This window comes from Astatotilapia calliptera, chromosome 3, assembly GCF_900246225.1.
Source record: "Astatotilapia calliptera chromosome 3, fAstCal1.2, whole genome shotgun sequence".
Classification (NCBI taxonomy): domain Eukaryota; kingdom Metazoa; phylum Chordata; class Actinopteri; order Cichliformes; family Cichlidae; genus Astatotilapia; species Astatotilapia calliptera.
Window position 1 is genome coordinate 15,168,599 of NC_039304.1, and position 24,928 is coordinate 15,193,526.

The 24,928-nt window shown below is 38.8% G+C and overlaps 1 protein-coding gene across 2 annotated transcripts; it reads left to right on the top strand.

The window, feature by feature from the left end:
• Window positions 1-2,009: 2,009 nt before the first annotated feature.
• Window positions 2,010-8,379, top strand: LOC113018677 (probable serine/threonine-protein kinase clkA). 2 transcript variants are annotated; one of them, XM_026161980.1, is made up of 8 exons: window positions 2,097-3,792; window positions 5,392-5,456; window positions 5,547-5,695; window positions 5,800-5,987; window positions 6,154-6,215; window positions 6,370-6,557; window positions 6,677-7,045; window positions 7,136-8,379. In XM_026161980.1, the coding sequence occupies exons 1-8, from the start codon at window positions 2,173-2,175 to the stop codon at window positions 7,219-7,221; spliced, it is 2,727 nt and encodes a 908-aa protein (XP_026017765.1). In that variant the 5' UTR covers window positions 2,097-2,172; the 3' UTR covers window positions 7,222-8,379. The 2 variants fall into 2 exon arrangements, with proteins under 2 accessions (XP_026017766.1, XP_026017765.1); XM_026161981.1 differs by lacking the exons at window positions 5,392-5,456; window positions 5,547-5,695; window positions 5,800-5,987; ... (2 more) ...; window positions 6,677-7,045; window positions 7,136-8,379 and adding an exon at window positions 2,010-2,082 and having other exon boundaries at window positions 2,168-2,809; window positions 2,867-3,687.
• The last annotated feature ends 16,549 nt before the right edge of the window (window positions 8,380-24,928 follow it).

A 24,928-nucleotide genomic window follows, 5' to 3' on the forward strand; every position in this document is an offset into this window, starting at 1 on the left:
CCTAGGTGAGGTCTTCTGGGGACGTCCTACCAAGAGAAGGCACCAGGCAGATTCAGGACTCACAAGAACATCTTTGGGGTCCCCCCCCCACCCCAGATAAGCTGGAAGAGGTTGCTGGGGTGAGGGAAATCTGAGCTTTTCTTCTCAGACTGCTAGTCCTGCCACCCGAACACTGATAACTGGCAAAAAATGGATGGATGGCACTTTGGATCTTTGGATCACTTTGAATCTTTATGCCTCTTACCAGATCAAAGCCTACTGACCTCATTCTTAAGTGGTTTTCTTAAGTCTCCACGAATGAACAAAATCATAAGGTTTACCATTGATATCGCCATGATGTTTGGCCTTAGGTCCTCAGTACTCTTGGGGGCTGCCAATGGCCCGGTTGTCCTGGATACATCTCTGTCTACCCCTGGCTTCTGGGGAGCTTCTTGTGGTTATTGTGTGGTTATTGTGGCTTTCCACCGTCATTTTCAGGTGCACACACATACACCTTTACTCTAAGATGACAATTGATGACTCCACCATTTGTAAGTGTTAGTGATGTATTTTACAGTAACAAAGTTGTGGTAGTTTCTAGTAGTTCAAGACATTATTAGCTAATAAAACATCATCTGTACACAAATATATATGTTAATCCATTTTTGAAAAAGTGGTTCCAGTCACTGTCACAACAACGTCACTGACACCAACTGCCAATTGCACTATGACAACAACTGCTGCCCCTTCAAAACCAGCATCAGTAACTGTGAGAGCTATGACCGCCAATACAATGACAACAGAAAAAACTATTCAAACAACAACTGCAGTAACTGTGACACCTGCTGCTACAACTAATACTTCAGCAACAACTGTACTTGAACCGGCAAATTTTGTGACTACTATGGCACAAGCTTCTACAGCAACCACCATGATGTTATACACACCTACAACAACAATAGTGGAAAATGCAACAAATGCAACACTTCCTTCTTCCTTCTTCTAGTGCAGAAACAACAATCACTGTGAGAACGACAACAACTATCGAAGCACATATATCTGCTCCTTATATGAATATTACGAGTTCATCTGCTTATATTACTATTAAACATGGTTCAATGCAGTTTGCCTTTGTTTTGAAAATGTAAAATGTAAATTGTGATGCTGGTGAAGCAGTTAGTTGTAGTTCTAACATATTACAGTCCTTTTTCTTATGTGATGAACAAAAGATTTAAATTGCACAGTATTTTAAAATTGCTCATTGAAACAAACTTCCTTGAAACGTAATCCAACATTGAAATTGAATTTTAGCAAGCTTCACTACCTGTTGACCCGAAATGGATTCAGTATTTAAATAGATTTGCATGACTTACAAATAACTACTTTGAATAACAGCTCAAGGTTAGAATTATTTATATTTATTATCACTAACAAAGAAGTTCTTTTGTGATACAAAGTTCACCACTGACTCATAGAACAAAAGAAGGGTGTATGGTAATGGACAAAGCCAATATATATTGACAGGCAGTATATTTGTTCTTCAATAAGGTCCTTCAGCTTTTCGATTCAACATATCCATGTGGACTGTTGCATAAGGTAAAAGGGTTGCAATATAGACATATCATAGATAAACATCAGATGCGAATCAGTAACTTTTCAATATATATTCTCATTTCAGGTAAGTAAATTTCTTATTATTTCACATATTTAAGAAAATTACTTATTTAGAGTTGGGCCGCAATCTAGAAACTCCCAAATTTTGCTCTCTTTGCATGAGATTATCAACTGATATTGATGTTTCTATGATACAACTTATATATATTCATATATGTGCAATCCAGCATGAAAGTTTTTGTGTTCTTCGTTTTTGTGATCAAGAATTTCATGTTAAAAGGATTTTATGTGATCTCCTGAGAATAAATGAGCAGCCAGTTTATTAGTATTTATTTTATTTAAATAAATACATTATGTGAGTTATAGATTAAAATTTGATGTGTTGAATTGTTTTCACATGGTGAATAAATGTACTGTTTAATTTTACAGGTTAAATGGAAAGCAGAATGATTGTTAAATGGTTTATATCTATGTCCTTGATTTTAATGGGTAAGATGGCGGCATATACAAACATAGCAACAATCATTCCTGTGATATTCCTGTGATTTTTCATTTACATCTAACACCTATACAGGAACAATGTCCATTTTTACGCCAATGACAATTACAGGAGCTGCAACCACAACCACAGAAGCTCCAACAACAACAGCTTCAACTATCACTGCAGCACCAACAACAACTATAACAGCAGCTCCAACAACAACATCTGCTCCCACAACTACCACCACAGCTACAACTACCACAGTAGTGCTCACAACAACATCTGCTCCAACAACTACCACAGCAGCTCCAACAACAACATCTCCTTCCACAACTACCACCACAGCTACAACTACCACAGTAGGGCCCACAACAACATCTGCTCCAACAACTGCCACAGCAGCTCCAACAACAACATCCGCTCCCACAACTACCGCCACAGCTACAACTACCACAGTAGTACCAACAACAACGTCTGCTCCCACAACTACCACCACAGCTACAACTACCACAGTAGTACCCACAACAACATCTGCTCCAACAACTACCACAGCAGCTCCAACAACAACATCTCCTTCCACAAGTACCACCACAGCTACAACTACCACAGTAGTGCCCACAACAACATCTGCTCCAACAACTACCACAGCAGCTCCAACAACAACATCCGCTCCCACAACTACCGCCACAGCAATAACTACCACAGTAGTACCCACAACAACATCTGCTCCAACAACTAACACAGCAGCTCCAACAACAAAATCCGCTCCCACAACTACCGTCACAGCTACAACTACCACAGCAGCTCCAACAACAACATCCGCTCCCACAACTACCGCCACAGCTACAACTACCACAGTAGTGCCCACAACAACATCTGCTCCAACAACTGCCACAGCATCTCCAACAACAACATCCGCTCCCACAACTACCGCCACAGCTACAACTACCACAGTAGTACCAACAACAACGTCTGCTCCCACAACTACCACCACAGCTACAACTACCACAGTAGTGCCCACAACAACAACTGCTCCAACAACTGCCACAGCAGCTCCAACAACAACATCCGCTCCCACAACTACCGCCACAGCTACAACTACCACAGTAGTGCCCACAACAACATCTGCTCCAACAACTACCACAGCAGCTCCAACAACAACATCCGCTCCCACAACTACCGCCACAGCTACAACTACCACAGTAGTACCAACAACAACGTCTGCTCCCACAACTACCACAGCAGCTCCAACAACAACATCCGCTTCCACAACTACCGCCACAGCTACAACTACCACAGTAGTGCCCACAACAACATCTGCTCCAACAACTACCACAGCAGCTCCAACAACAACATCCGCTCCCACAACTACCGCCACAGCTACAACTACCACAGTAGTACCAACAACAACATCTGCTCCCACAACTACCACCACAGCTACAACTACTATAGTAGTACCCACAACAACATCTGCTCCAACAACTACCACAGCAGTTCCAACAAATACCACAGCACCTCCAACAACCGCTCTAAGTAGTCCCACACCTGCTCTAACTAACACAACAACAGGAAAAACAACCACATCTGCAGCCACAACCACCGGACCTCTGACAATTAGATATGTTGTTTTCAGATCCATTCAAAGCAATTTTACAGCAGACTTGTTGAATTCATCATCTGAAGTTTTTCAAACTCGATCTTCATCAATAAAGGTGCAGGTAAGTCTTTCTTTTCCCCAAGAATCTATAAAGTTAGTGTACAAGAGTTTATCTGATCATTAAGGTAATGCAAATATTCAAATACATATTTCTTCTCATTTTTTTCACGTGAAGGTGGTAAAAAATTACAACTTAATTTATATAGAATAAGTGCAAAGTCTTAGGAAAAAATGCAAAAATTCCCATGAGAACTAAGTGCCAGGACAACTGTCCTGAATGAATGAATGAATTAGAATTTCAAACTACAGCTACATGACAAATTGATGCAAGGCATCAGGCCACTATATGGTGCTAAAAGTACTTCAATATGCTTTTGAACTGATTGTTCACTGCATTTTTTAAAGGCACATGCAGCTCCAGCAGAAACGTGTTTTAAGTACTTCAAACACAGCTCTCACTGTCAGCTCACACTGAACAAAATTCCCTAATTCATGAGGGTTCACTAAAGGAAGAACAATGCAGAATGGACTTCTAAGCATTTGTCATTGACGTTGAAGGCAAAGTCGTGTTCTTATCTAATAGAAAGAAGAAAGAATTCTGTTTAAAGAATATAGTTTACATTTTTTTTAAACCCTAAATACTCAGACAAGTACAAGAATTTGACTGATTAAGAGCAGGAACAAGTCAAGAGGAGAACTTTTGCTACCAAGGTTATAAAACTTGGAAAACCTTTTTGCCAAGCTTTACACATCCAGGGATGGATAATTCATCCAGCGGTGTTTAGCTCATTTACCTACAGTCTTTTTTACTTGAAGTCAGTATTATTGCTGGATTTTTTTTCTCCTCTCAAAGGAGACAAGCTCTTAAACTTTGTTAAGAGTGGCCTTAAGGCTTGTTCTCACTGAATATGTCTTCATATTTGAACAAAGATTTTCAGTGATGAAGTTTAATGAATCCAGATACAGATTCTCTTTCACTCACCTGTCTACTGTCTTTCGCATCTTCACCTCATGTATTGAACCTGAGTTTATAGCACTTATTCCACCAAACACACTAAATTTATCTCACCGAATAAGGAAGAATCACTGCAAAACTGCACGCAGTAATTTAACTACTTAAATTTAAAATGGTAGCTTGGTGGTAAGCACTGTTATTTCACGGCAAAAAGGTCCTGAGTTTGAATCTTGGGTCTTTCTGTGTGGAAATTGCATGTTTTCTCCATTTTAACATGAGTTTTCTCCAGGTGCTCTGGCATCCTCCCACAGAAAGACATGTTAGTGCAATTAGATTAACTGGTGATTCTTAATTGCCCATACTGTGCATCTTGAAATGATTCACAGCACTTGACTTGTTCCATTTTATTTGTCATTTTACGGCCTTATTCCAAAATGGATTATATTCATTTTCACCTCAAAATTCTACACACATTACAAAACTTTATTGACAGTCTTTGCCATGACATTTGTGAATATGAGCGTGAATGGTTGTCAGTCTCTGTCTGTGTTAGCTCTGTGATCTACCAGAGCTACTCTCTGTAAGGGTCAAGACCTCAGCTTTTTCCTTTAAATAATCTTCTGTTAATGTATTTTAACATATAATATATATCACGTACACAAACAGATAAATGTGATTTTAAGAAAATCTGCTTTGTGTCTGTAGATTGAACCTGCTTACAAAAACTCGTTCCCTTCTTCCTTTGTCTCCTTGGCTGTTGTGAGCTTCAGGTAATTTCAGTATTTTGACATATACTGTTAAGAGCACTGACCTAATGCCCTAAATATTCAAAACTATCCTTTTTGTCTCTGCATTTACAGGCAAGGATCAGTCATCAACACCATAGAACTTAAGTTTGTAAACTCATCTGCTCCAAATTACACTGAAATTAGAAATGTTTTGATCAGTACAGCATCAAACGTGACAGGCTTTGACATCGAAAGGGCCTCCATCACTGTCAGTGCCACATGTGAGTAACATTTCGTGATGTTTGATCAAAAAGTCTCAAAGTTTTTAGAAGGACTTAGTTAAATGTTTTATGTCCATTTTGTCCTCATTTTAAATCTACCACAGTGATCCCAACAACAAACACAACAACATCAGGGACTACAGCTACTCCAACAACTATCGCAATTACAAAAGCTCCGACTGCACCTGTCCAAGTTTTTCTGTTTCTACAGTTCCTTGAACCATATGTACCTGAACTCACAGACCCCACCAGCAGTGTATATCAAGATCGCAAAATACGAGTTGAAGAGACGGTGAGTAATATTTCAACTTAATATATCTTTTAATGACTGACACTTTATCTAGAGAACAAATCTGAAATCATACATTTTATTTCATTTGAATAGGCATTTTTAGACAATGTAATTTTGAAGTTGTTTCACCATGTTTAAATTTTCTTTTTGTGTTAATTTTTTGCAGTGTGATAGAATCTACAAATCAAAATTTATTTTCTTCATCCGTGCCATTGTCATTCGGTTCAGGTAAAACATGTTTTTAACAGTGATTAAGTTACTTTCCTCTAAATTATTATTTTAATTTAATTTTGAATGTTAAAAGTGCCATGCACCATAGTTAAACCGTTCAATAATCTGCAATCATTATCTAACATCTGACTCACTTTGTTTCATGGCACAGTCTTTTTAGAGTCCAAACACGAGTGGATAGAACTGAGACACAGGTGGAGCTTGTGTTCAATCAAACAGCACCCAATGCACAAGTCCCAAATAATACTACTATTATTCAAACTATGAAAAAGGCTATTAACAGTTCCAGCAGCAATTTCAGTATTGCCATAGTTCCTGACACTATATCAGTAACTTCTGGTGAGTATTTGAAAATGTAACCAAAAGTTATTTTGACATTCATGAAGGATAAAGATAATAGTTTAGGTTGTACATAGATATATATTAATCTATTTTTGATAAATATTTTATTGTTCCAGTCAGTGTTACACCTGCTACACCAACTCCTAATTGCACTATGACATCAACTGCTACCCCTTCAAAACCAGCATCAATAACTGTGACAACTACGACCATAATTTCTACGACAACAGAAAAAACTATTCAAACAACAACTGCAGTGACCGTGAAATCTGCTACAACTAATACTTCAGCAACAACAGTACTTGAACCAGCCACTTTTGTGGCTACTATGGCACAGGCTCCTACAGCAACCACCATGGTGTCATACACATCTACAACAACAATAGTGGAAAGTGCAAGACTTCCTTCTTCAGCAGCTACTGCAGAAACAACAATCACTGTGAGAACGACAACAACTATTGAAGCACGTATATCTGGAAACACATGTAAGATAGACTAATTGAAATGATAAGTGTTACATTTAAATCAGCTAAATCAGCTAAGATTTTCTCATTGCTTTTTCTCTTCATTTCCAGCTTCAGGAGGATTGAGCCACAAGACAAGTCTCTACACTGCTTCCTGCCTCATGTTGTTGACATGGCTATTTGCAAACCATCAATAGCTAATTTACATTTGAAATACAAGTGCAGGAAAACAATTACATTTATTCCATTGTTATCAAAAATGCAGCATCCTTGAATGGCTTAACTGTTGCGTGAAACATCATGAAAATCTAGCCTTGCATTAACAGACACAGTGGTATATCTGGGGGGCATTTCTGTCTTTTATTCCCGTATTTTAAAATTACCATTACCTATGTTTAAGTGCAGTTCATCTTTGTTTTGGAAAATGTAAACTGTGATGCTTATGAAACAGACAGTTGTTACTCTAACTAATAAAAGTCCTTCTCTCATTTGATGAACCAAAAGATGATTTAAATTAGACAGCATTCAAAAACGTCGTTATTTTCACCGTAAATGCTTAGTTACAGTATATTAAAATTAATGGAGAGTTTTCCCCCAACTGATGTATTAAAAGCTACCATGGGATGACTCTTACGGCACACAAAAATGAAATTTCCTGCTCCTCACTTCATAGAAAAATAATCACCAAAGCAATGGAGGTCTTATCTTTGTAAATTCACGTCTGACAAGTTGTTATCATAGCATAGTGATATTTGACTCCTGTCTGGGCCTTGACTCCCATGTAAAATCTTTGTGTCGTTCCTGTTTCTATCATTTAAGAAACATCTTTAAACTGCGACATGTGGTCTATTCAGCTGAACTGGAAAAACTCATTCATGCATTTGTGTCATCACGCTTAGATTACTGTAAGTCCCTGTTTACTACCTTGGATATCTCTCTCTCGCCTCCAGGCAATACAAAACGCAGCAGCCAGACAAACTCGTTCTATCAAGCGTGTTCACATTACTCCGGTCTTATATTCTTTACATTGGCTTCCAATAGAGTTTAGAATTCGCTTTAAAATTCTTGTTTTAACATACAGAGCACTAAATGGCCAGGCCCCAGATTATTTATCCAAGCTTCTTAAAAAAATAAAGTAAAATAAAAATAAAAATACACTGCTGCTCGTCATCTCCGCTCACAGACTCAGAGTCTGTTGGTTGTTCCCCGTACACGAATGAAGACAAAAGGGGACAGAGCCTTTCAGTCTGTTGCACCAAGGCTGTGGAATAGTTTACCGCTACAATTATGTTTGCTTGACTCTGTGGATTGTTTTAAAAAGCAGTTAAAAACATTTATGTTCAAACAAGCCTTTTGCTGATCTATGTATTTTATATTCTTTACATTCTTTACATTTGATCTTTTACATTGTGTATAATGTCTATTGATTGTATTGTTTATTTTAATATTTGTGTACAGCACTTTGTGACTGCCTGTCTGTGAAAAGCGCTTAATAAATAAACTTTACTTACTTACTACTTACTTACATAGTATGACTGCTTTTAATGTCGCTCTTTTAATGATCTGTTAATGCATATAATTTACATGTGTGTGTTCACTTGTCTATACTAAATGTCAATTCAATAATGAGGGCTCATCATAATGAACTGAACATTGTTTATTGATAAACAGGTTTTCCACCAATATTTAAATTGCTAAATCAGACAAATATCTTTAAAGTGCAATGTCGCGGGCTCCTTCTCCTAAACTTCCTCCGAACAAATACAGGCGTAGTCGGGAAGCATTCAGTGTGGATAATTTATTTATTTTGCCGGCCTCCCAGGTGCACAAAAAGTTATTTACAAAGAAATAGAACTGACTTAAGTCAGCACAAACAAATATCTATATACAAAACACAGTCTGCATGTTACCCTCTCTGTAACAGCTCACTGGAAAGAAAGCAAAAGCAACAGGTGGGCCCTGACCACCTTCTCTTATACCCCATAGCCCCTCCCACTAGGCGTAATAGTCATCTCTTTATTATTATCAAACCGTCTTTCCCCCTCAGCTTATTTCCTGCTGTAGTCCTACAATACATATATGTATATACAGACATTTATGGCCACTTCCCGGCAGCCTACAGTGTTTCACAATAACACCAAACAAACCAAAAGAATTATGCAGTTCACGTGACTCTTCAAGCGCGCGCGAACCCACTATTTAAACCCCGGAACCCCATACCATCGGCTTGCATAACCCCCGTATAATTCGGCGATCATAGCGAGTCTCCGCGACCGGCTTTATGGAAGGTAAGTGGGAAAATACGTTGGCCACCTTCTGCGCTGCTCAAACTATACCTCTCACCCCTTTTTGTTTATCTGCCCGGTCGCCGAAAAGCCGCGCAGCCCCGGTAATTGTAAAAACTAATGGTGGTGGTGCGTGTATGCGCCCAGATCAGCTGGGACGGGGTGACTCCGTCACATGCAACCTAACTTTGATTTTGGGTTTTACATGCATTACTACCTGTTTTAGATACATTTACATCATAAGAAATTAATGCTTTGAAAAACAGCTCTTGCTGTGTGCGCTGCCTGTTTGAAGAATGTGCAAGAATTTCAGTCTCTAGATGTGCAAAGCTGGTAGAGACATACCCTAAAAGACTGGCAGCTGTAATTGCAGCAAAAGGTGGTTCTACAAAGTATTGACTCAGGGGGCTGAATAATTACACACACCCCACTTTGCAGTTATTTATTTGTAAAAAAATGTTTGGAATCATGTATGATTTTCATTCCACTTCTCACGTGTACACCACTTTGTATTGGTCTTTCACGTGGAATTCCAATAAAATTGATTCATGTTTGTGGCTGTAATGTGACAAAATGTGGAAACGTTCAAAGGGGCTGAATACTTTTGCAGGCCACTGTATTGTTTATTATGACTGTGGTTTTACGTGGCCTATCAACACAATTTAAAAACTGGTTATATCACCTTGTTGCTTTGTCATCTTAAAGTGGCCGTGTGATTGGCTTACCACAACTACTTTATTCTTCCTCAGTCAAAGGGCATCACTCATGCGATTGTTTTGCACGCTTAGCTTCAGGTGTTGTGCCAAAAAGTGATTGTTTGCCAGAAAGTGATTGCCGCCCGAGGGAGCCCACGCACCTGCTTAAAGCTGTAGCCCCCAGATTACTTACAGCTACTTCCATGCAACTCATACAAGATGCGGTAAACTGACGACAGCTTCAACCGTCTGTTTGTTGAAAAATAGTAACGCGACCGTACCGCATTTTGTTGTTAGTAACGGTAACTGCGTTGTAATGATAGAAATAGTAATTAGTTAGATTATTTGTTACTGAAAAAAGTAACGCCATTACTTGTAACGCTGTTATTCCCATCACTGCACAGGGCTAATGCAGAGAGGCACTCACATTCACAATTATGGGTAATTTAGAATCACCAGTTAACCTAACCACGCTAAAAGCATGTCTTTGGATGGTGGGAGGAAGCCAGAGAACTCATGCAACCACCGGGAGAACATGCAAACTCCACAGAGAAAGGCCTCGGCTAGTTGATGGAGTCAAACCCCTCAAGTTCCTTCTTGCTGTGTGACAACAGTGCAAACCACTGCACCACATAGCTGTCAATCCATACTTAAAAAAGAATAGGAAAGCTGTGATTACTAGGCTTGATAAAGAATTATTTTTACATTTTTGTCCTTGTGCCATAGCGTGCACATGGCTTTTTCGCCTCTTATAACCCCAGTGATTCTCCTGTGGTTTGAAACCTCTATTTTCTTGTGATATTGCGAGTCCAGGAAACTCACCACTCTTGCTAGATATTATCACATCATCTCAACAAGAATAAATTAAATTTCATGTAGATCCTACATGATATAATTACGTTTACCACAAAAACATAAAATTATTTTGTTCAAATTACAAGTTAGACTCTTGTAAATGTAACAACCACGCAATTTCACTTTTTTGAGTGTTGTGTACCACGATAAAATCACACTTCCTGCACAGCTCTCTCTCGCTCTCTCCACCCCCATCTGCCTCTGGATCAAGGACTTCCTGACAAATAGACCACAGTCTGTCAGACTCGGCCCCCACCGGTCCAGCACCATCACACTCAGCACTGGGTCTCCACAAGGATGTGTTTTGAGTCCCCTCCTGTTTACGCTCTACACATCTGACTGCTCCCCTACCCATCTCTCAAACACCATCATAAAGTTTGCGGATGACACCACAGTGGTTGGACTCATCTCAAGGGGGGATGAGTCGGACTACAGAGATGAGGTCAACAGACTGACTGAGTGGTGTTCAGTTAACAACCTCCAACTGAACACCACGAAAACTAAAGAACTTATCTTGGACTTCAGGAAGGGCAGAGCAGACCCGGCCCCACTTTACATTTACGGGAGCTGTGTGGAGAGGGTACACTCCATGAGGTTTCTGGGCGTGCAGATATCTGATGACCTCTCCTGGACTGCAAATACTACAGCGGTGGTTAAAAAGGCCCAGCAGCGTCTCCACTTTCTGAGAGTGCTCAGGAGGAACAACCTGGAGGAGAGGCTGCTGGTGACATTTTACAGAGCCACCATAGAGAGCATCCTAACGTACAGCATAACAACATGGTATGCAGGGTGCTCAGCTGCGGACAGGAAAGTACTGCAGAGGGTCATCAACACAGCCCAGAAGATCACTGGCTGCTCTCTGCCCAGCCTGGAGGTCACTGCAAACTCTCGGTACCTCAGCAGAGCTGGCAATATCATTAAGGACCACTCTCACCCCAGCAATCAACTGTTTGAACTATTACCGTCAGGCCGACGGTACAGGTCACATAAAACCAGGACAAACAGATTCAGGGATAGCTTCTTTCCCAGAGCTATCACCGTAGTAAATAAGCACAAAAACAATTGAACATGCTTAGCTATACCATACCGTCACTGCCATTATATTATGCTGCTATTCATACTGTCATTATATTAATGCTGCTATCCTGTATATATTGTACATACTATTGTTTGAGTACTTACGATTGTTTTTTTGTACTTTTTATATTTTACATTTATATTTATTATTGAAACTTGCACCAAGGGAGTGGCACTCCAATTTCGTTGTACTCTGTACAATGACAATAAAGGCTATTCTATTCTATTCTATTCTATTCTATTCTATTCTATTCTATTCTATTCTCCCATTGTACTTCAAGAACAGTTTCCCATCTCAAATCTCTGTTTTCTGCATTATTTGCTTGCTTTATACCCACCAGTCTACCGTTGTGTACAGTGCTGTCTGCCGCTGTTTTTTTCGTTTTTTGTTTTTTCAAAAATTACCTGCGACAAGAAAGCCTCACTTCTGCTGTTCAATACCGATGAAATTTAAACTTTTTAAAATTATACCAAATTGCAAAATGCTTAGCTGTGTCTCTAATAAAACCTCTGTAAGATTGCTCTGCTTCACTTCAGCAGTATCAGATAATGTTCATATGTTGATTCATGGTTTTCTTCAGTTTTTGATCTACTGCAGAATATTCTTAAGGGGTTATCTGCTATAAAAAGCCAGGCCTTCATGTTTTTCAGTGTTTTATTCTCAGTCACTTTGAGACAAAGGTACCTGCTGTGATGCTGCCACCTCTGATGAAGTCTCACAACTGTCAGTACTGATAAATGATCAGAATTATAATATTTCTGAAATTTCCCCGATTCAAATTGAATCGAATCGAATTGGGACTTTGTGAATTGGAATTGAATTGATTATAGAAATCAATGATGATACCCAGCCCTGTGGACATTTATTTTCAGGTACATTCAAGTGCTGATACTTACATCATTTAATTTCTGAATATATAACTTTTTACTTGAAGTGCTTGAATAGTTTCTCCCACACTAAAAACACTAATGATAAAATTATTTTAAGATTACCTAATAAGACTTATTCAGGACAGATAATCACTTATTTTACTTTTCTAACAGTCCTTCACAAAGAGGGAACAGTCTGTCTATTCTCCTCATCTCTCAGCTGGTGCTGGCTCTTCCTCCTCATCTTCCTCACACACTGCTGAGTTTGTCCTGGTGCATCATTGATTGATTGATTGAAGCCTTTACTGAATCCTATGGAGATGAAGGCCATTGGTTGATTATGGGTTTGCGCAGTCTCCTGATCTCCAGTGCATAATTTGGATAAAACAATGAAGTGGATAGCCTCAGTGAAATAATTAATAATGGTTAGCACTGTGGTATTAACTAAGTAGGGTAGCAGCCCAGTGACAAAATCCATCCATCCCAAAGTCAATGGAATAATCACCAACACTTCTTCCCTGTAGGAGACTAAAATGCTGTGAGCATCAGCATCAGGATGAGATTCTTTATCAAAAACATTTTTACTTGTTAATGAAATCAGCATAAGTCAAACTACAATTTCTATTTATCATTTATTTATTTTGAGCCAGTTTTAAAGCTCTGCCCCGAAGTAGGTTGACAATATGTGCTATCTTGGCATGATCTGACAAATATGTATCAGAGAGCTGTTTAAAAACTAAACAAGCACTGGGTTAAAACACACCGGCTTCATTCAGCTCACTCTGGAACACTTCAGGGACAGAAAGAAGTTGTTCCTGTTGCTCAGCTTCAGTGGGTGGTAGAGGACACAGGGCGAGATTATCCCGTGGCTCCAAAGGTGAAATTATTGTGGGTGAGGGTTTAGTTTGTGATCGCAAAGCTTGCAGCATCCTTCCTATTTCAGCCACTTGTTGTGGTGTTAGGTTGCAATTACTGGTTCAGGTTCAAGAGATTTACTTGCTGCTTTAAGCTCAATATGTGAACTATTACTTAAAATAGATTAGTAAGAGCTTTAAAACTATGTTATCAATGTTCTTTAGCTTAATGATTGTTTACAGGAACAATCCCTGCTAGTTCCTATAAACACCAATCTTGTGTATGGTTTTATATTGTATAAATAAAGTGACAAAAGCTGACTAAATAACTATATAAACCACAGCCGGTGCAAGTCACTTGCTGCTGATTCATCCCTGCATATGACCTTTTAACAAAGGCTGCTTAGTATTAACAGGACAAAAGGGCTTTCAGCTTGTTTGTTCAGGCCTTTATGTAATTAAAGCTTTTATTTACATTGTTTGGTAGTTACTTTTCTTAGGTAAGCACAACTGATGAAATTTAAAGGAATTTTTAGTGTGGAGCCACCTAAAGTCTTGTGACGCCCAGCCCCGCAGGTACTGTAGGTTTTTCATTCTGATGCATCTGATGTTGAAACCACATTTTAAAGAAAGTGTAAAATAAAATTGGTTTTAAAAATCTGTGTATGTGCACTTATTTACTGGAAGTTTGTAGTGGCAAGGTGCAGACCAGGTTACCGTGTAAAAGCAGAAACCTAAACAGCCAGGATTTTCCACGAAATAGTCCAAAATGTGGCTAATTAGACAGAAACCTCCACTAGGTGTCAGTGACGCCTTCCACTACAGCCAACAATAACAAGGAAGAGTATTGGCCTTGGGAATCGCCTTAAGGAAAAACAATGAGCTGTTGTATGCAACCCCTTTTATACCTTTAAAAAGGTGAAGAAAAGTCTTTGAAAACTCTGATTTCTTTGTAGAGCCAATTTATTGATTAAGAAGACTAAGAAGAAGAATGTGTCTTCTAGAGTTCATTTTAAAATCCTCATGTTTGTTTTTAAATGCCTTCACAGTCTTGCCCCGCCTTACGTCTCTGAGCTTCTTCATCCCCACACACCCTGTTGGTCTCTCAGGTCAGCTGACCAGCTGCTCCTGGAGGTACCGAGATCCAGGAGGAAACTCACAGGGGACAGGGCCTTCTCTATCGTGGCTCCTAAATTATGGAATAATCTCACCTTGCACGTTAGAGAGGCCCCTTCACTGTCCACTTTTAAATCACGTCTTTCACCCACTTTTATTCTTTGGCTTTTAATCTCAGTGAGACTTGGTTTCTCTTTTAATTGAAGTAGTTATTTAATTAATTATTTTAGTTTTCTTTTATTTGTTTTTTATTCATATCTCATGTAATTTTATTTTACATTTCCAACGTACAGCACTTTGTGTCAGCTGTGGTTGTTTTAAAGTGCTTTATATATAAAGGTGATGATGATGACGAAGAAGCATTTACAGTCATGGTAAATATCAAGTACACTCTCTTCATATTCTAAAGCTTTATTTATCCTGATCATTAGCAGGTCTTAAAATTAGCTTTAAAAAGGCATGTAAAGAGGCATTATTTATTTAAGAAAGGCTAAGCAAAAATGCAGAAGCATTGTGTGAAAAACTAAGTCCAGTCTTACGGAATTAAAAGAGTAAGTGGCAGCCATAACCATCACGTTATCAAATGCACTTGATTAACTGATAATAAGTAAGTGTGACTACCTCTATTAAGAGAGCAATTTGTGGGTTTTACTGGTTTGGAGTATTCAGGTGTGTGTTAATGCAATACCAAAGAAAGAAAAACATCAGCTGTGTAGAGAAGCAAGTCTCGCTGCTCATGAATGAATAATGAATAATCCCAAAGACAGAGAATGCTCAGAGAAACTGCCACAAGCCAGGAGCTACACGCTAGACTCTAGGCTTCAGTTAATTCAGTGTTGCCAGTAATAGTTGATTTAAAATCCAGTAATCCAGGTAAAGTTTGTTTATTTGTGAATCAAAATCAAAAGCACTGTACAATAAGCATGTGGTTACCAAATGTTTTATTTTCCTTCACTGCCACCATCTGAATTGCAAAAGAACATTACACAATATTTGTGGCAAACTGACAACAATGGGCTTTTTGTCCTGAACCGCAGCTGAACCGATAACAATAAAAGAGGAGCTTCTGGAACTTGAAGTTTTCAGGGTGGAGCCACCGTCTTGCTCTTAAAAGCAGACAGTTAGGGTGAAAATTAACAACAGGCCAAAAACCCCCCAAAAAACCAATTATAACCCAGCCTGTATTTTGCTTGGGGACTGGCCTAATTAGTTTCCTAGTGGGGAAGCGGGCTTAGGTGCACTAATACTGTTTCTCACTGAATTGCATCAACAAATGAAGCTTTATGGTTAGTTAATTGATGTGACTACAGGGCTGGAAGGAAATCTTCAGACTTGTGGTTTTCTTTCAGTAAAAAGAGACTTTTATGACTGTGCTCATCATTTCTAGTAGGTAAATTGTATTCTCACAGACTTCACATTTATGTTTATCTGCAGATTAATTTTCGTGCATATCTTGCTGACCTTCTATAGTCTGACTAAAAGACCCATACTCGCAGTTGAGTAGAATAGATTAATCATTTTAATAGTAAAAGGAATTGCTTTGCTAAATGCCAACTGTTAATTAGGGGTTTAGTAAAAATATGAAAACAATGTTGTGGATGTCATTCAGTCTAATAATTGCTGTCTGCTATGAGGGTGTGACACAGTTTTAATCTATTAGTCATATCCATGTGACACCTACGTGAGCACAAACACCTACATGCACACAAACAGACAGACACACACACACACACACACACACACACACACACACACACACACACACACACACACACACACACACACACACACACACACACACACACACACTCTATTTAAAAGTAGGTAAGTAGAGTCTCACATCTACATAAATTATTGTCAGATGAGATTAAATGTAACAGCCAGTGGCACATTAAACCTTAAAATGGTGAGCAGTGTTTTGCTTTTATTCTGGGGATGAATGACCTTTGTGTGACAAAACTATGCATGAATTGGTTCAGGGTAAATTTCTCTCATTTAGTAAGTAGTGGCATGTATATAAACCCTGACATATAAAAATGTAGTTCTAATGTTAATTTCAGCTTTTATGGTGCACTCAGTGAACCATAATTTCCACGGAAATTTTGCTGCCTAATCTTTGATACTGATACTGATCTTTAACACTGTTAGTTTCACTTGGCAGGCACACAGCTTGAAACAATGAGGACATGGATGAAAAATATGTCTTCACCAAATAAAAGACACCACTGTTTGTTTTTCATTGGTGTCTCTTAAAAATGTGTGTCAGGTTCTTCAAGTTACATTCATGAATTATTTTTACTTCTTCCTGTCACAAAAGAACAATAGTGTTTACACACTCAACTAACGTCATTGATGCTAGATGTTACCCGAATCTAACGTGACAATGAAAATTTCCCATCAGTAGTTACTTCCTGAGTCAAGATCGAGCTCCAGATCATATGATGTGCTGTGTGTATAATTAGTATAAAAGAACAATGAGGCATCAAAATGTCCTCATGTGATTTTTTTCAGCTTATGTCTTCTCTGATAGATTTATTCGCAGACAAATTCACTGGCCTATGAATTGAACTGCTTTTTGAAAAAAACAGTGCTGTTTAAATCGCCGCTACAACGAGTCTTCAACCTCAGTCTGCGACTGGGGAGAGTGCCCGCCCTATGGAAGACATCCTGCATCGTCCCGGTCCCCAAAAAGAACCGGCCCAATGAGCTGAATGACTTCCGACCGGTGGCACTGACGTCACATCTTATGAAGACTCTAGAGCGGCTCTTCCTCAACCTCCTCTGACCACAGGTACAACATGCCCAGGACCCACTACAGTTTGCATACAAGGCGGGTGTCGGAGTGGAGGATGCCATCCTGTACCTCCTACACAGAGCCCACTCACACCTGGATGGGGGAAAAGGCACGGTCAGGATCCTGTTTCTTGACTTTTCCAGTGCCTTTAATACCATCCGGCCCTGTATGCTTCAGGAAAAACTGAACAGGATGGAGGTGGACCCCTGCCTGGTCGCTTGGATCTCCGACTACCTCACCGACAGACCACAGTACGTCAGGCTGAAGGACATCACGTCTGACACAGTGGTCAGCAGCACAGGAGCACCACAGGGAACTGTGCTGTCCCCTCTTCTCTTCACCCTGTACACCTCTGACTTCGGCTACAACTCTGAATTATGCCACATTCAGAAGTTTGCAGATGACACAGCCATCATGGGGTGTATCTGGGATGATCAGGAAGAGGAGTACAGAAGTCTGGTGAGGAACTTTGTCGCATGGAGTCACACAAACCACCTGCAACTCAACACCTCAAAGACTAAGGAACTGGTTGTGGACTTCGGGAGGTCCAGAGCAGGTCCACTGCCGGTTCAGATAGAGGGGGAGGAGGTGGAGGTGGTCAACAAGTACAAGTACCTCGGGCTGTGGGTGGACAATAAACTGGACTGGTCATGCAACACAGAGCACCTGTATAAAAAAGCCCAAAGCCGACTGTACTTCCTCAGGAGGCTGAGGTCTTTTAACATCTGCAGGAAGCTCCTGAGGATGTTTTACCAGTCGGTGGTTGCTGGAGTACTTTTCTATGCTGTGGTGTGCTGGGGGAGCAGCACAGCAAAGAAGGACTCATCCAGGCTGGAGAAACTGATCAGGAGGGCTAGCTCTGTGGTCGGCATGAAGCTGGACACTCTGGTGACAGTGGCAGAGAAAAGGACATTAAAGAAACTGATGGACATTATGGACAATGCCAGGCATCCTCTGCACACGGCCATTAACAACCAGAAGAGTCTGTTCAGTGACAGGTTGCTTCTCCCAAAGACAAGAACTAACAGACTTAAAAACTCCTTTGTCCCACACGCCATCAGACTGTTTAACTCCTCTCTGGAGGGGAGAGGGAGGGGAAACAGGAGGACAAAGGAGGGGGGAACAACTAAGCTGTAGTGCCTCTTCACCTCACTGTGCAATACCTTTTGTGCAATACTTTTGTAAATAGTCAACAGTGCAATAGACCTCAATACTTGAAATGTGCAATTCACTTGTATTTTTATTTTTTATTCCTATTTATTCTATTTATCCCCTTCGTATATTCTATTTATATTGTCTCTGTATTTATATATGTGTGTGTGTGTGTGTGTGTGTGTGTGTGTGTGTGTGTGTGTGTGTGTGTGTGTGTGTGTGTGTGTGTATATATATAATATTCTGTAACTCTGTAACTTCTGTCGGTGCTGTGCTTTTTTTGGAAATCGAATTTCCCAGAGGAACCCACCCGAGGGATTAATAAAGATCGATCGATCGATCGATCGATCGATCGATCGATCGATCGATCGATCGATCTATCTATCTATCTATCTATCTATCTATCTATCTATCTATCTATCTATCTATCTATCTATCTATCTATCTATCTATCTATCTATCTATCTATCTATCTATCTATCTATCTATCTATCTATCTATCTATCTATCTATCTATCTATCTATCTATCTATCTATCTATCTATCTATCTATCTATCTATCTATCTATCTATCTATCTATCTATCTATCTATCTATCTATCTATCTATCTATCTATCTATCTATCTATCTATCTATCTATCTATCTATCTATCTATCTATCTATCTATCTATCTATCTATCTATCTATCTATCTATCTATCTATCTAAATCAAAAAAGCAGTGCTGTTTAAATCCAGTGAATTAAAAGCCCCAATGCAAATGTCATAACAAATTGAACCACTCTTCATTTTCTTCATTTCACTTCATGCCTTATATTGACTGAATTGGCCTAAATGCTGTGCTTAAGATAGCCTGTTTCAGTCTTATCCACATTTTACTTTTAAATATTTTTTCTTTGTAATGCCTATTTTGTAAAACCCTCCAAAATGTTGATTTGTTAGGCCATGTTCTTTTAACCCCTTAAAGCTTTTTAAAGCATTCCCATCACAGAAATCACTGTTTTGTTTTTTTTAAACTAGAAACAGTTTAATTCTGGCTCTCTTTCTCTGACAAATAAATTCTTCATTAAATCCTTTTAGGCTACTTGTTTGCTGCTTTTAGTCATTCTTTGCCATGAGGTTCCTATCAGCATTGTAAGTCCGCATTCCACTGATGTGAACTGATCAGATGTCATAACATCCCGTATGGAAAAGATATATATATAAATCTTATAAAGTTTGTATCTGTCTTGCGTGAAACTTGTATGAAAAGCATACAAGAGTGAAAATAGATATAAGATCCCTTGAAAAATTATATAACTGAAACTTGTATCTTTTGGATACTTATTAAAACAATATATGAAAGTAATGAGAAAGTGGGCACTTTCATGAGTAAATCATGTAAGCCTTATATGATTCACTATATGAAGTAAGCCAAATCTTATGCAAATCTTTTATAAGTTTTTTCTATTTATTTTCCATATAGGATTATTTAACAAACTGAATACTTTGAATTTAAATACTTTTGATGAATAATGGAAAAATGCATAAAATATACAACAAGCATTTTGAGAATAAAAGTATATATTTCCACAATTCTTTTATAGTTTTTTTTAATTTCCTTTTTCTAATTTCCTACAGTGATTAACAAAAAATACAGACAAACAGATGACATCTGTCTTGTAAGTTAACCTTTGCCTTTCACTTTGGAAGAGGAACAAAAGAAAAGTATTTTAAAAATGTGATCTGTAGACATTGCAATGTTATCTTTTCAAAAGTTCCAATGTGAGATCTATTTGCCGAAAAGGAAACCGAACATGCACCACAACAAATGGCCCGAAAATATTGTCTTGTAGTACAACAGGTGCCCGAAAAGGAGTGGGAAGAAGTAATACTCATACTCACTGCCCTTCACATATTTATAGCTCAGTTGTGTAGTGAGTGATCTGATTTCAGAATGGTTTCTTGCCACTCTTAACTTTCTCTTCCAGTCATTTCCGTATTCTCAATAAAGCTTTAGTAGTTGCCAAATTTAGTCTATGTAACATGACCCCGAAATTGCCCAAAAATCTAAGCAAAATCATATCAGAAAACATCAGACTGACAGCCTGATGTAATTGAAAAAAGAAAAACATTTTAATATGAATGTGATGGATCTCCTCGGATAAAAAAAATAAATAAATAAATCAATAGGTCTAAAATGACTAAGACACATTTCAAGTGGCACTTCATTGTACTTGGAATTTTACTATCACAAACAAAATCTATATCTTTCTGTTGCTCTGTTTCTCCTTTTGTACTTCAGGTACTGAACATATTAATCTCTCAAACAGCTCTATCTTAGCCATTGAAGGTTGTTATTCATATCAGGCATGATGGCATCTTTATTATCTAGAAAATATTTGTATTTGGGAACAAGGAAAAACTGCTCCACACAGCAAGAGAGAAGGGTCGGATGAGCGAAAAAAGGCTGAACTGCATCACTATTTTTGTTGAATAGATTTTTTTTGTCCCATAACTGTGTTCTGGAGGCAGTTTATAACTTTTGCGAAGATCGGGAGATTATTCCATTGCACTGCATTAATGACGTCTGCATTCGGGTGCTCTCATGTTCGCTCTGTTTACGTAGTTCTGTTAGCTTGGTAATTTAGACAATAGGCTGTTGACAGAGTAACGTTAACATTTGGTTTAAAAGGTTAAAACAATTCTTGTGTAGTTGTGTCGAATTGTATGCACTTGTGGGAGTTATACAGTATGGTATATTTAAGTTACTGTGTCTTTTGCAGACAGCAAGATGTAGATTATAGGCTAGTTAACCTTAGCATAGTTTCCCGTCACTTATGGATTAGGGCAATCAAATAGAAAAGAGTGTTGCTGCTGCTGAGCCATCTCTTGATCCTAAATGAGACAAAAAACTTGATCAAGTTCAGTCTGGAAGCATTTTACCGTCGGTGCTGCAGATGAAACCAAAGTGATATGTAATGTGTGCAAAGGTCAAATCAGCAGAGGCACACATATTAAACGTGTCAACATCTGCTATACACAATCACAGGCACTTAAAGCATCCTCTCCTGGTACTGTCTGCCAACTCCCCCCACCAGCACCAATTCATCATCACAACCATGTTCTGCCTCTGCAAGTCAGTTTCGTTGTCTGTTCAGCGTCCTCCAAGAAGCTAGAGTGGTGGTGGAGTTCATTATGTTCACAATGGTATTTTATTAGTTGTTGGTTTGGATGATGCAATGGCTGTTATGTTATTTTCTTTTCAATGACCTTTTTTGTTACATGTTCATTGCTGGATCTATGGAAAAACATCAACTAATATTGCATGTCCACAATTACTGTAATGGATATAATTAAAGAATACTTAATATTAATTAGAAGTGTAATGCAAATAAAAAAGGATTTTTAAGCCTATTTTGAATTTTACTTGACAACGAATACAAATACAAATACTTTTCCCCCCTCAACAAATACAAATACAGATACAAATACCGGCTGCTTTGCACATCTCTAATATTTATATGATGTCTGTCTGTCTGTCTGTCTGTCTGTCTGTCTGTCTGTCTGTCTATCTATCTATCTATCTATCTATCTATCTATCTATCTATCTATCTATCTATCTATCTATCTATCTATCTATCTATCTATCTATCTATCTATCTATCTATCTATCTATCTATCTATCTATCTATCTATCTATCTATCTATCTATCTATCTATCTATCTATCTATCTATCTATCTATCTATCTATCTATCTATCTATCTATCTATCTATCTATCTATCTATCTATCTATCTATCTATCTATCTATCTATGAAATAGACTGTAGAAATGTAATTTTGTTTTAATGATTCATGCTTTTTAACTTCCCAGTTACTGTTTGAATAAATTCACTAACTTTGACTTGCACTATTTAGTTAGAATTTTGTGATTTCACTTACTTTCATAATTTCAGATTATTTTAGATATTTCTTTAATTGTATATGTAATTTTAATTTTCTAATTCCAATCTGATAATTAATTACTATCTAATAATTTTTAAATTATGACTATATGAGTTAAAAGAAAATATAGCTTGTTATAAGAACATAGTATCATTATAATTTTTGAAATCTAATTATTTCAAATGTATATATTTAAAAGCTGTTTGACTTTAAGAAAGATACTTACTATTGCAACTATCAGATTTACTTGTTGTTTAAATGCAAATAAGCAGCAAATCGCTTGTAAATGTCTCATGAGTTTTAAATGACACTTAAACTTCTGTTTTTGTCACACAATTAGGGCAACAATAACAACAACAAGTGGAAGCTGGAGGTGAAGTTCCTAATGTTCTTCGACTTACAGTCATGGTAACTTGAGTTGTAGTTGTCCCTGTTGTAGTTGAAACGGGAGTTGTTGTTGATCCAGTTGTAGTTGACCCAGCGGTTGTTATTGTCCCTGTTGTAGTTGACCCAGGAGCTGTTGTTGACCCACTTGTAGTTGACTGAGCAGCTTTAGGTGACCCAGTTGTAGTTGGCCCAGTATTTATAGTTGTCACAGTCATAGTTGACTCAGAAGTCATCTTTGACCCAGCAGTTGTTGTTGACCCTGGTGTAGTTGACTGAGTGGATCCAGCATTTGGATCCAGGACACATAACCCTAGTGACGGGGCTGCATCAAGGGGCTCTTTTATCGCGCCCATTTTTAGCATTTCAGCCAATTCTTTTTAAACAATTTTCTCAGATACAGTGGGGCAAAAAAGTATTTAGTCAGCCACCGATTGTGCAAGTTCCCCCACTTAAAATGATGACAGAGGTCAGTAATTTGCACCAGAGGTACACTTCAACTGTGAGAGACAGAATGTGGAAAAAAAAAAATCCATGAATCCACATGGTAGGATTTGTAAAGAATTTATTCGTAAATCAGGGTGGAAAATAAGTATTTGGTCAATAACAAAAATACAACTCAATACTTTGTAACATAACCTTTGTTGGCAATAACAGAGGTCAAACGTTTACTATAGGTCTTTACCAGGTTTGCACACACAGTAGCTGGTATTTTGGCCCATTCCTCCATGCAGATCTTCTCGAGAGCAGTGATGTTTTGGGGCTGTCGCCGAGCAACACGGACTTTCAACTCCTGCCACAGATTTTCTATGGGGTTGAGGTCTGGAGACTGGCTAGGCCACTCCAGGACTTTCAAATGCTTCTTACGGAGCCACTCCTTTGTTGCCCGGGCGGTGTGTTTTGGATCATTGTCATGTTGGAAGACCCAGCCTCGTTTCATCTTCAAAGTTCTCACTGATGGAAGGAGGTTTTGGCTCAAAATCTCACGATACATGGCCCCATTCGTTCTGTCCTTAACACGGATCAGTCGTCCTGTCCCCTTGGCAGAAAAACAGCCCCATAGCATGATGTTTCCACCCCCATGCTTCACAGTAGGTATGGTGTTCTTGGGATGCAACTCAGTATTCTTCTTCCTCCAAACACGACGAGTTGAGTTTATACCAAAAAGTTCTACTTTGGTTTCATCTGACCACATGACATTCTCCCAATCCTCTGCTGTATCATCCATGTGCTCTCTGGCAAACTTCAGACGGGCCTGGACATGCACTGGCTTCAGCAGCGGAACACGTCTGGCACTGCGGGATTTGATTCCCTGCCGTTGTAGTGTGTTACTGATGGTGACCTTTGTTACTTTGGTCCCAGCTCTCTGCAGGTCATTCACCAGGTCCCCCCGTGTGGTTCTGGGATCTTTGCTCACCGTTCTCATGATCATTTTGACCCCATGGGATGAGATCTTGCGTGGAGCCCCAGATCGAAGGAGATTATCAGTGGTCTTGTATGTCTTCCATTTTCTGATGATTGCTCCCACAGTTGATTTTTTCACACCAAGCTGCTTGCCTATTGTAGATTCACTCTTCCCAGTCTGGTGCAGGTCTACAATACTTTACAGAGATACAGAGATACAGAATACAGAGATTTTCCTTGTTTGAGGTGACCAAATACTTATTTTCCACCCTAATTTACGTATAAATTCTTTACAAATCCTACCATGTGGATTCATGGATTTTTTTTTCACATTCTGTCTCTCACAGTTGAAGTGTACCTCTGGTGCAAATTACTGACCTCTGTCATCATTTTGAGTGGGGGAACTTGCACAATCGGTGGCTGACTAAATACTTTTTTGCCCCACTGTAACCTGTAACGTCATGCACCTTCACATAAGGCCACCTTTCAAA